The sequence below is a fragment of the Monodelphis domestica genome, chromosome 3, assembly GCF_027887165.1.
Source record: "Monodelphis domestica isolate mMonDom1 chromosome 3, mMonDom1.pri, whole genome shotgun sequence".
NCBI lineage: Eukaryota > Metazoa > Chordata > Mammalia > Didelphimorphia > Didelphidae > Monodelphis > Monodelphis domestica.
This window is the reverse complement of record NC_077229.1, coordinates 266,674,723-266,687,107: the sequence shown is the minus strand read 5'-3', so window position 1 is coordinate 266,687,107 and position 12,385 is coordinate 266,674,723. Positions and strand designations below refer to the sequence as shown.

General features: G+C 36.2%; 1 protein-coding gene across 7 annotated transcripts in view; it reads right to left on the bottom strand.

The window, feature by feature from the left end:
- Nucleotides 1–12,385, bottom strand: part of DLGAP1 (DLG associated protein 1) — a 1,166,486-nt gene that overhangs the window by 419,767 nt on the left and 734,334 nt on the right. For 2 of the 7 annotated variants that reach the window (XM_007487661.2, XM_007487664.2), the window contains exon 1: nt 6,807–6,976. The exons of 3 other annotated variants lie outside the window; for them this stretch is intronic. In XM_007487661.2, the coding sequence (XP_007487723.1) occupies nt 6,807–6,881 (75 nt within the window). In that variant the 5' untranslated portion in view covers nt 6,882–6,976. Of the gene's footprint in view, nt 1–6,806; nt 6,977–7,286; nt 7,593–12,385 lie in introns of those variants that run through there. 2 more of the 7 variants (XM_056820790.1, XM_007487660.3) reach the window with 2 other exon arrangements.

Genomic DNA, 12,385 nt, shown 5'->3' with positions numbered 1-12,385 from the left:
ATGTTGTTTGCTTGCCAACTCAGATAGCCCGAGCCCCTCGCTGGCCCTATTCATAGGGAAGGGCATTTTTCATCACTGAAGCATCTTCTTTTCTCCTAACTCTGGTTTAGATGAAGGCCAGACCTAGCAAAATAAGGAACATGTTGTGTCCTTCTACTTGGATACTAAATAGATGATAATACTCTTTGGGAATCGTACAGCAATTATATTCAAAAGAACTCAACACTTTTACGCTATGTTCCCTCCTTTGATTTCCAGCTTTCTGTAATTGCCACCAACCCCAGCCCAAGCAAGTAAAGTAATCATAGGTCCATGTTATTGTCCCCATTTTGCCTGAGGTAGTCTGATAAGTTGGCTCAAGTCACCACAGTGTAAGACAGTCATTTTTCCTGTTTGCCAGTGCATGAATCTCTCTACTAGACAATTATTGTTATCTTAAATAATTTAAGATATTATGTATCATAATTTCTTTTTTTAAATTCTTGCCTTCTGTCTTAGAGTCAATACTGTGAATTGGTTCCAAGGCAGTAGAGTGGTAAGGCCTAGACAATGGGGGTAAAGTGACTTGCCCGGGGTCACAAAACTAGAAGTATTTGAGGTCAAATTCAAACCTGGAAACCCCTGTTTCTGTGACTGGCTCTCAATTGACTGAGCTACATAGCTACCCTTATATCACAATTTTCTAGTCTATTTAGTTACTAAGGGAATTTATTCTCTTATACATGTAGACATAGACTATGGCAGCATTATAATTACTTTCACCATATTAATACTGGTTTTTAGAGAGATACTACATAGTAATTCTTTTCCAGAAGCATAATGACCTATAAGTTACTCACTTTCTGAAGACAGGAAAAAAAGCAGATACAAGCCTTGTTTCTTTAATTTGTTGATTAAGAAAATTTGAGGTATTGATAATTTAGAGCCAAGAGGTCCACAGACAGCCTCAAGGGGGTTGTGAATTTGAATGGGAAAAATTACATGTTTATTTTCTCTAAATTCTAACTGAAATTTAAAATTTTCTTCATCAGGACTGATGATATCAAATATAATTCTAAGAGGGACCCATAGGCTTTACCAGACTACTAAAGGGAAACATGGCACAAAAGAAGTTAAGAATCTTTAGTTCATATGAACTTGTCCAAAGTCAAAGAGTGAGTTGGTTGTAGGGTGTAGGAGTGGAGGGAACAGGGTAGAGGACCTACATTTCTTTAATATCCAGTCTAGGATTTATTTCATCCATAATGCAGTGGAACGATCATGTTCTAACTTGCAGATTTGGGTCACATTAGAGGAAATAATAGATGGCTTAGTGGATAGAGCCCTGGCTTGGACTCATCTTCAGGAGTTCAAGTCTAGCCTCAGACACTTAGTAGCTTTGTGAGTCTGGACAAATCATTTAACTATTTTTGCCTCAGTTCCCTCATCTGTAAAATAAGATAGAGAAGGAAATGGCAAACTACTTCAGTAACTTTGCCAAGAAAACCCCAAATGAGGTCACAAAGAGTTGGAGAAGACTGAAAACAACTGAAAATAGGGTTCCCCAACCTTTCCTTGTGTTGAGTAGCTATTTTTTGTTGCTTTTGAACATGAAGGGTGACAGTTGGAGGAAGTGGGAAGTCAGTGTTGCTGGTAAAGTCCTTTGAGTAAAAGGGCCCTTGGGAGAAGGTAGTGGTGATGGAGGTGATGCTATTACTCTTAGGAAGATATGTCTAGACTGGGAAAACCACAACCTACTTGCTTCCCTTACTTTCTTCTTAAACCAATTGTTCAGGATACCTGAAATCCTACCATCTGGAACATGTTCCTTTGGGTTTTGAGGAGCTCTTCTTGACTAATAAAATGCAAGTACTCCATTAGAGAGGTTATAAGCAGGTTATAAGTTTTTATCCTTTTTTGTGTGTGTGTGTGTCATAGACCCCTTTGGCAATCTGGTGAAGCCTATGGACCCCTTCACAGAATATTTGTTTTTAAATTCATAAAATAAAATACATAGGAGTACAAAGAAAAATTATATTGAAATAAAGATATTTTTCCCTGTCCACATTTAACCCCCCACCCCCAAATCTATCTGCACACCTCCTGAAATTTCAAGGACCCAAGTTAAGAACATCTGTTAGGGGATGAGTTTCTCATGTCCTCTCCAATAGTGAGAACAAACTGAAAGCTTAGTAAAGGAAGGGGGTAAGGATTATCAGGAGGGGTGCACATCAGAGACAAACTGTAGAAGCTTGGTTAAAAATTGTGACAACAGACTTCACCATTCTGCCTCAAAAAGACCCTGAACTGGGTGGGGAGGCACTGAGGGTGGGTGATTAGATAGCACAATTCCCAGTGTATTTGTTCTATTTTCTTTGTTTCCTCTTGAGGTTTGACTTCCTCACAATAAAGCAGGTGGGAGTTTAGGATTGATGGGAGGAGAGCTGTGGAGCCATACTCATTTCATCCTTTTGTAAGTTTAAAATACCCTACAGTCATTTGCAGTTCTGTATTTACAAATCACAGGTAATTTAGGGAACTGAGCTTTTTTCCCCCTTCCTATTTTAAACCTTCAAAACCACATGCAGACATAACTTTTAATTTTTGACCTCTTTTATATACGTTGACTTTTGACCTATTTCTCAATTTCTCTTTCTGTGCCTCTGTCCTTCTACTTACAGAAAAAAGCATGATTTTTGACATGTGATCATAGATTTAGAGTTTGAAGGAAAATTAGAAGCCATCTTGCCTAACACCCTCATTTCATAGGAGGGAATCTGAGACCCAGAGAGGTTAAGCCAAGAGTTATTATAGCTAGTCAATTTCTGAGGGGATTGAGCCCATGTCTTCTTCCCTCCAAGTCATTCACTCCAGTCATTGTTGTTTCTCCATTTGGTCTTATAACAACCTGGGAGTATGGTAAGAATACATAAGCTAGTGTTTAAAAGAACTTTAGTCTTCTAAAAATTTTTATTTTCTTATTTAAAAAAACACCCTTCATCCACTAATTTATTTTTAATATCCATTTAAAAAGCATTTTGAGTTCCAAATTCTCTCCCTTGCTCTAGTTCCAGCCCCTCAGCCACTTCTAGATATAGATATGAGACAGCTAGGTGGCTCAGAATATATAAGGCAAGTAATATGATATGAATTAAGTTTTGCATGATCACACAAGCTTAGCATAAATCAAATTGCTTGCTGTTTCAGGGAAGAGGGAAGAGATGGAGAGAACTGGCAACTCAATATTTTGCAAAGCAAATATAAAAAATTGCTATTACATGTAATCATAAAAATAAAGTATTATAGAAAATTATCAACTACACATGAAGTCATACAAAACAGTTCCATTGTTAGCCAATTTGAAAGAAAAAAACAAGGAAAATAAAGTGAAAAAAATCATCCTTCAATTTGTAGTCAGAATTTACCAAAAAAATTCACTTACTTCTTTTTAAATTATGTTTTAGTTTCTCCTAATTACATGTAAAAATAATTTTTGACATTTATTTTCTAATAATTATGAGGTCCAGATTCTCTCCCTGCTTCCTATCCTCTCTCACCTTCTCCCTCCACCCTTTCCTCACTTCCCTGAGACAGTAAGCAATCTGATATAGATTTTCATGTTCAATCATGAAAATTTTTTTAGTCATTTTGTGAATGAGCTCTAGAACAAGAAAAGAAAGAGAAAGAAAAAAGAAAGCAAGCAACATGTAGTATGCTTTGTCAGATTTTATCAGTAAAAGAATTTTAATCTTAAGAAGAGATGAGTAGTTGAAGAAGCCCAGAAGTTCATTCCTGACCAGCTATGTGACTTGGAGTAAGTCATATTACTTCTCTGAGTCTCTCCCTCATCTGTAAAAGCAGGGAATTGGGCTATAAAGGCTTCAAACCTCTCTAAGATTATAGGAACAACCTAGCTGCTTCATCATTCTATCTCTCTATCTCTCTATCTCTCTCTCTCTCTCTCTCTCTCTCTCTCTCTCTCTCTATCTATCTATCTATCTATCTATCTATCTAATAGAATGCTACTTATGAGAACAAAGCTGTCCCATTTTGAGCCTGAGTTTTGAAGTCTTCTAACTTGGGGGAACAAAATATAAATTTTCAGCAGGATTTAGGTTCCTCGAAGGTAGGAGCTACATCATTTTCATCTTTGTCTCAGTTCTTAGTGCAATGCCTGGCACATATTAGGAGCTTAATAATTTCTTGTCAAATGAATAAAGAGAGACAAAGAAAGCCCAGGAAAAGAAAAATGATGCTATCCCCCTAAAAAGAGTATTACTCTCCAAACTCATTTTGTAATGAAATGGAACTGGGGTAGAGTTTCTCATTGCACTTCAGTAAATGGAAAAATCCCATTTTCAGAGATACTCTCAGGAAAATGCCTATAATTAGAAGATCAGGGGACTCATAATAGTTCTTGTCTTGGTCCCAAGTGCTTTCTTTAAGAAGGAAGAGAATAAAAATGAGTAAAAGTAAGGAATGTATCAAATGTAACAGAAAAACAATGTCTTTGTGTTGGTGACATGCCTCTCAGCTCTTTTCCTCTTTCCTATTACCCTGACTCACAATTTTTTTCAACCTTGGAAAATATAATATACTCTTTCTTCAGTTTGGCAGATGAGGGAGTTAGGATAAGAGTAGAAGTTAGTTATATCCATACTATGTAGTTACTGTGTACAAGACAAGATTTCTGCCTGTAAAGAGATTTCATTATAGAGTTTTAGACAAAAACCATGTATTACAAGATATATGTGTTTAAGTATATGTTAGTTAAAGAAATAAAGCCACCAAAATTTTCTTCTGTGCCATATTTAGCTTCAGATGTTCAAAACTTGAGACAGTTTTCTGGTGGAGAGAAGTTGGTAAGAAGGAAATGTTATACGAGGCAAAACACCATTGATAAGTAAATAAGCAAGTCCAATTTACATACATACTTTCTCAGGAAGGGAAAAGATCTGTGTCTGAAAACCTTTCAGACCCATAATAGAAATCACAATAAAATCAGTCACAGAACTAACACTTTTCTGATCTAGCTCATTGGTAACCTTTGACTGACTGAAATGAATCTTCCCCTTTAATTCCTTACCATATAGATTTGATTTGTGGTACCACTGAGGGTGCCAAGTGGATGACAATCATGAATCTCAGACTTTTCAGTCTGAGAAAAATCATCATCTGTACAACTCAGAACCTGCCATTATTATAGGCTATTACAAAAAGTTGTTTATTCCCCCAACAATACTGCAACAATATAATGAAAAACTGAATCCTTTTGCAGGAGCAAAATCAGTCAAGCCACATTGCATGTCTTTGCCATTAGCTACCAGGAGTTTTTCAAAGCACTGGGCACATTAAAAAAAGAAAAAAGAGAACAAATGTGTTCTATGTTTTTGCATGTTACCCCCATTAAAATATAATATGATACAGTGCAAGACACTTATCTTTTTTTCCATAACTGAGGAAAGCCTGTATTATCTGGGGAACAAAGAGAACCCCCCTACCTTTACCACCCCCGCCAGGTACCAAGGTATCTTCTACTACTGCTTACTATCAATCTTCATGATCTACTTTCATTTACTCATTGGAATCCCAAGGACTCAAGTAAAATACATTGCATTTAGAAAACTTCTGACTGGTTTATCTTAGTTTCTTTTGAACTTGTTTAAAACATAGTTAGGATACTGGATTTAGAGACTAACAATAATGAATTCTCACATTGATTGCTTCCAAGAGGGCTCTCCCATACAATTTTAATCTCTGAACTATTGCTGAGCCTTTCCAAACCCTTGGTTTCCCATAGGATTTAACGATTAAGGGAAAAAAAAATATAGACCATACACGAACAGGACCCTGGACAGGGCTAACAGAGGATTAGATCAAATATCCTCAAATTTCATTCACAGAGTACTGGTTCCATAGTTTAGTTCATAACAAGTAAGCTGGTTTTTTATTCACTGGGGAAGGAGGAAAGGATATTTCTACCAAGACCATTGTAGAAAGATCCCAGGGAGTCGTCCATATAAACCAAAGAACCAGTATATCCAAGAACCATGACATTCATTTGCTGTGCTATAAAGGTAATTTAAATTAGGAGAAGAGAAAAACATTAACTAAGCTAGCTGAAGGCTTTGAAAAAAAAGCAGCAGACAAACAACATTTCAGTCAAAGTCATTTTCAGAACTGTTTAACACTGTTATGAATTTCCTCCTAAGTAGATTCTAACACAATACAATTCAAATTGCTCTAAAATGAGGGATACGTGTGTGTGGTGGCAGGAGATTGGGAGGAGGGGGAGAGAAGGATAACTGGGCAAAGATGAGAATTTCTTGCACCATGATACTTTAAAATAGCTATAATTTATACTGGTAATGGAAACAAAATCTTTTGTTGATGCTTGCAATAAAGAATTTTTCAGCAATCTTTTGCGATGCCTTATTTAAGTAGGCAAAAAAAAAAAAATAAATCCAGAAAAGCACACTCTTCTAGGATATTTAATCATATAGCAAAGAAATAGTAAGCATCAAGCTTCCTGCCCTGGAAAGCCGTCTCGTCCTGCTTCTATTCCCTAGCACAGATAATGTCCTCTAATGACACTTTACTAGCTCATCTGTGTCAATTAAATATTATCTAAAAGTCCCTGTGGAGACACTGGTTTAAAGCTATCTGATGTTCCAACTTGTTTTCTCACTGTCTGTACACACATTAAGTTGCTAGCTACTTTCCCCTGACTAACCCATTAGTTTTAGCAGAAACAAAAATGAAAAAGACAATACCCGCAACAACACAGTAACACAAAATGCAAAAGAACAGAAGAGTTTAGCCCAGACCTGATCATTCCTTCCATTTCTTGAAACGTGAACACAAACCGAAGAGACCCACTCAGCCTTAAAGAGGTCGATCATTTTCCTCTCTTAAAATTTCATCTCTAACAGAATGCTTTCTCTCCTTCTGTCTCCTTGCTTGCTTTCTCTCTCTCTCTCTCTCTCCCCCCCCTCTCTCTCCTTTTCCCCTCCTCTTTCTACTTCTACCGGAGAGCATTTGTTTTTCTTTTCCTGCTTCTGCTGTGGCTGAACGCAAACTCCATGATTTGAGGTGATTTAAAAAAAAGATTAACAGTTGGGAATCTAAAATCTTGTTATTCTGACTGACTTCATATGCCAGTTGCTAGAAACACAGTGCTTACATAAAGGCAAGAAGAGACAAGAGTCCTGCGATTTTTAAGCAAAAAGCTAATATCCAAAAAGAATCATCCTTTGCTCCTTTGGTCCTATTTCATATTTACCTTTAGCTCTACAATTAGCACTTACCCTGAGATGTGCCATAAATGCTCTATTCCAAATGTATAAAAGCCAACCACATCTCATCTGAGAATTAAACAGTTTTAGTGTCTTCAAATCCATGTCCCTGCTCCAGCCCCTAACAGAGACAGTCACTGGCAGCAGTACAACAATTCTGAACACCAGACATCTGATTCTTGACATTTAAAAATAACAATATTGGTAAAAAAGAGGAGCCTTTTTAAAATTAACTTCAAACAGCTTGTGAGTGAGGACATATTGCCAATTGTATGTGTTAATAGGAACATGCGATGATTTCAACCTTGCAATATTGGGTTTCTGAGTCGATGCCATAGAGGAACCATAAGACCTATGGAACTGATCAGTTTCGTGCACTGTCACAGTCAGGGTATTATGCAATTGCTTTCCTTGAAGTTTATCTAGTAGTTGTACAAAAGCATAAAAATCCTGGCAAGTCAAGTAAAAATCTCATAATTCTGTTGGCCTGAGAGAGTTCATATCACTATGTGTATGTGTATATCTATAACTGTTTAGTCATAGATTGACAGCTATGTCCCAATTAGTGTGAATAATGAATCCCCTAAAGTAGTTGCCTGTGTTCAAACTCACTTTTCAAAGTTATAATTAGGTAAAGTTTTTATTCCAACCCAATAGAAATACGCAGTACAAATCTGAATAATTCAACCATTTCATGGGATTCATTATTTGTACTAATTAGGACCTAGACATGTATACATAAAGAAGAAAACAGAAGAGAAAATGAACAAATTTATTCATTATTCATATGCTGTAGTTATATGTATTTGTTTCAATTACAAAAGCTAAATATTAGTTCTTTTAAAATAAATAGTGCTGTACCGAGGTTCATCCATGTTATATTGTTACATTTATCTGCTTAATATGAAATGCAAAACTTGTAAAAGAGATGCTTGTGAAATCTCAACCCAGGTTCAACTAATGCTAATTGTTAACATTTATAGACCACTTTAAGATGTACCAAGGACTTTGTGTAAGTGGATAGCATGCTAGACTTGAGTCAGGAAGATCTGTGTTCAAATCCTACCTCAAACACTACCTGAGAGATCCTGGGCGAATCATTTAATTTTTCTAAATCTCAATTTCTTTATCTGTAAATGGAAAGAAAATCCTCAACGAACCCATCCCAGAGGATTGTTTTGAAGGCCTAGGGATAAATGAATGTAGAGTGCTTTGTACACTTTGAAAATACTATCAATCAATCAAATCAACAAGGATTTATTTTTTAAGCCCCCAATATGTGCCAAACACTATGCTAAGTCCTGAGGATACAAAAAGAAAGGATGATATGAAACCTATTACAAATGCCAATTATTTCTATTCATTATTAATTTTTTCATTTGTTCCTCAATGCTTTCTGATTTAGGGATATGTGGGTATTTGTAAACTGGTGGAAACTAGTGTGACTAGTACAGCCAAACCTCCCTCAGAATGCATATATACTAAAGCTGATGAAGCCAGAGGCAGCTGAGTTTGACTAGAGTACAGAAATTGTTGCAAAATTCCACATATGAAGCCACCCCACTTTGTCCTACCTTTGGCGAAGGGCAATGAGGGCCACATGTCAAGACTGATCCTTTTGCCAACTATTCTTCACCTTTCTTTGTGGTCAGTAACTAAGGTTCTTTAAAAATTGTTTTGTTTTAAACTGCTATCTCTGTGTGGTGCTGAAGCTTTTCACCCAAATTCTCTAGCGCTAAAGTATTATTATGTCCATTTTACAAATGAGTAACTGAAGGATTCAGAAAGGTTAAATGACTTGCTTAGAGTTAAACAGCTTGTAAGTATCAGAAGTTAGATTTAAACCTAGATCTTACTTGACTTCAAGTCCAGTGCTATTTTCATTATGCTATGTCTAATTAATTAAAAATTGTTCATCACTGATAATTTTTATAGTACATATTTCCTGGAACAGACCACATCAGAAACCTTTTCCTGTATCCCCTTTCAATATTGTGGGGCTGGGTTTAAAAATGTAATCAGTACATGGAGACTGGTGACTAAGGGTTAAAACACCCTGATATATGACATGAAATGTCATAGATGAAGTCAGAGATTATCATTGTACCCCAGGAAGAATTCCCCAGGGTGTGCTTAATTCCCTTCATTCCTTGCAATGGAGACCTATTACTTTCATTGAGGAGAACTCCCACTCTCTTCCTTACCAGGTAAATCTATGGAGCACAGGCACCTATTCTTCACAATCTTTTGGCTGAAGAATAACACTAAATAGCTACTATAAATAACTTTCTTTTCCATTTATTTCACTTTTACACCTACCACCTTCTAATAGAATCACTGAAATTCTGAAATGAATTCCTAATCAAAAGTTTGCAATTTGAGCCCATAAGGACTATAAAGGTGGAACTAGAATTACAGTGTGTACTTTATTTTATTGCAAACATTTGGGTGTTTTTATTCTCCCTTCAGGTTTGGTTTCTTCCCAAGATGGAATTTGATAAAGTATTTAATGACTTTCAACAATTTCAGAATTTAAAAAAATGTGAGATTCTTTAATGAAGGTAAAAATTTGAAAATGGAAAATGAAGTTTTGAAAATTTCAAATCTTCATAAAATGTTCTTAAAAATAGCACTGAAATATCAAAGAATTTTAACTTACTCAAATTTTCAAGATTCTCTTATTTCTTTAATAGTATTCCATTTATTTATGTGCAAAATTTTTTCACTAAGTTGTATCCTACCTGTTCTCCCCCATCCCAAGATATTTTTACTCTAAAGTAAATGAAGGGGAGAGAGAGAAAGGTGCATTAAAATTTGGAGGTATAAACCCACCTCCAAAGGCAGAACTGAAATCTACTTTCAACTTTTCATTATCCCAGTAGACTTTTTCCATCTGTCTTTTCACTCATTTACTAAAGCATAAACACTTCTCCAGAGTCACACAGCAACTATAGATAAACTTATTTGTTATTTATACATTCTAATGCTTCTGCCAGCTTTTTTTTCCCCCACTGTAAAAATTCTTATCTAGAACTCCAGGGATGAGCCTGATTTTGGTTCTTAAAGGAATTCTAAAGGGGAAGAACATATTTAATGGTTGTCTTTATGTTACATAGTGAGATTTGTGACAATTGTTCCTTTATCCACTTTGGTCACCTTAGTAAGACAGCTGGGTACTGCCAGAAGGGAGCACCTTTCCCCCTTTCCTTTACTTCTCTACCCCGCCCCCAGATGCTATGTCTTAGGGTGATGGGGTAGGAGTAGGGATGAGGAAATATTTAAATAGAAATTCACATTGTTTGGATGAACTGGGAGTCAATGATGACAACCCTTCTAGTGATGTGGAAGACCTCTAAGCCTTACCATCTGCCTTGTCCTGATGCTACACTTTTCATACCCTCAGGAACTGCCATCTTACCTAGTTATAGGCTGTAAGGAACCTTTCAGATCACTCCATTTGCCATGCAGCTATATTCTCCTATAGATCGTATCTCTCCCAATTAGAGTGTGAGCTCCTTTAAAACATAGAGGATGCTGCTTTTTCTATTAGTGTACTCAGCACCTAGCAGAGTTAAGTGCTTAATAAATGCTTCATTGATTTATTGAATTCATCTTTGCCACTTCCTCTGAATTTCAGAAAGGTCACAATGTTTTCATGATGTGATCTTAGGGCATTATTGCCTGCCCCTCTGCAGGACCTTTCTCTGGGGCATTTACTCCTGGCTACCATGCAAGCTTTCCAAAGTAGAGAAGGTACCTGCAGGTAGGCCATGATTTCAAAGCAGAAAAGGACAATCAGGAAGATTGCCACAAAAAAGCACATTTTTCTTGTTTTTCCTTCCATAATAGGAGTGTGAAGAAGGGAGAGATGAATATATAAAAGCATAAAAATGAAGTAAATGCATAGGCTATCCATATGGAGGGAGGGGCCTGTGATAAATCCCAGACTGCATTCACACAAATATATGTACGTTCTCCATGCATTCGTGTCTTCCTCTTTCCATACTCCAACATGAGAAATTTGTTTAAAATAAACATCAAGAATAATAAGTGAGGGAAAAGCAGCAGGGGACCTTGGGTACTGGTTAGAAAGGTACTATCTGCCTTCAGGGCATATGTGTGATTTGTATACTGACATTTATGTATGCTATATATTTATATTTATTGCATTTTATTCTACTTTGATGTTGCCTTTATAGAGCTTTGAACCTCTATGGCTGTGGCTGTCTGGTCTCTGGGCACTAGGAATTCCTCCCATCTATTTAAGCAGGTGCCAAGGATGATAGGATCGTAGCATGAAAGCTGGAAGGGATTACAGAATTTATCTAGTCCAATCTCTTCCTTTAAGATGAAGACATCCAAAATGCCAGTGAAGTTGTGATGAAGCCAGAGTTCAAACCCAGGATCTTTAAAACTAAGCACTACTCTCTTTCCACAACACTGTTCTCCCCCAGGTCAGAAAAGGTTGCTCCAGTTCCCCATTCACTCAGTATGGCTCTGATAAATACTACTGATAAAGCACCCCCAAACCTAACACTAAAAGAAACCTGCATATAGCTGCCACTGAATTTCAAATGGCCAGCTTTTGCATTCACAAAAGGTAGATTTCAGACTTTTTGATCTTCTCTGACTCTACCCCATATCATTTAGGAAAGAAGGAAAACAAAGTATTAATAGTGACATCTTACATTTATATGAATTTATACTCTGCTGAGTTCATTACATTTCTAATCTCATTTGATCTTCAAAACAACTGATATATATATACATATATATATATTCTTAATTTGAACCTGTTAGGGAAACTAAGACACATAAATGTTAAATGACAACATATTCTATATATGTTGTTAATGTATAATATATAATAATTTATATACTGTATTAAATGATAAATTCCAAAACATTGAAATAAAATATTAAAAATAACCAAAAATAATGAATTAAATAATTAAAAACCTGGGCCACAGAACTAGTTAACAATAGAGCTGGGAAGAGAATTCATATCTATCTATCCCCTTAGCCCCCTGTTCTGGCTGTTACACCACAGTCCTATTGAAGAGAGCGAACCACGATTATTAAATGAATGTTTCTAAGGAGCAGTCACTCCC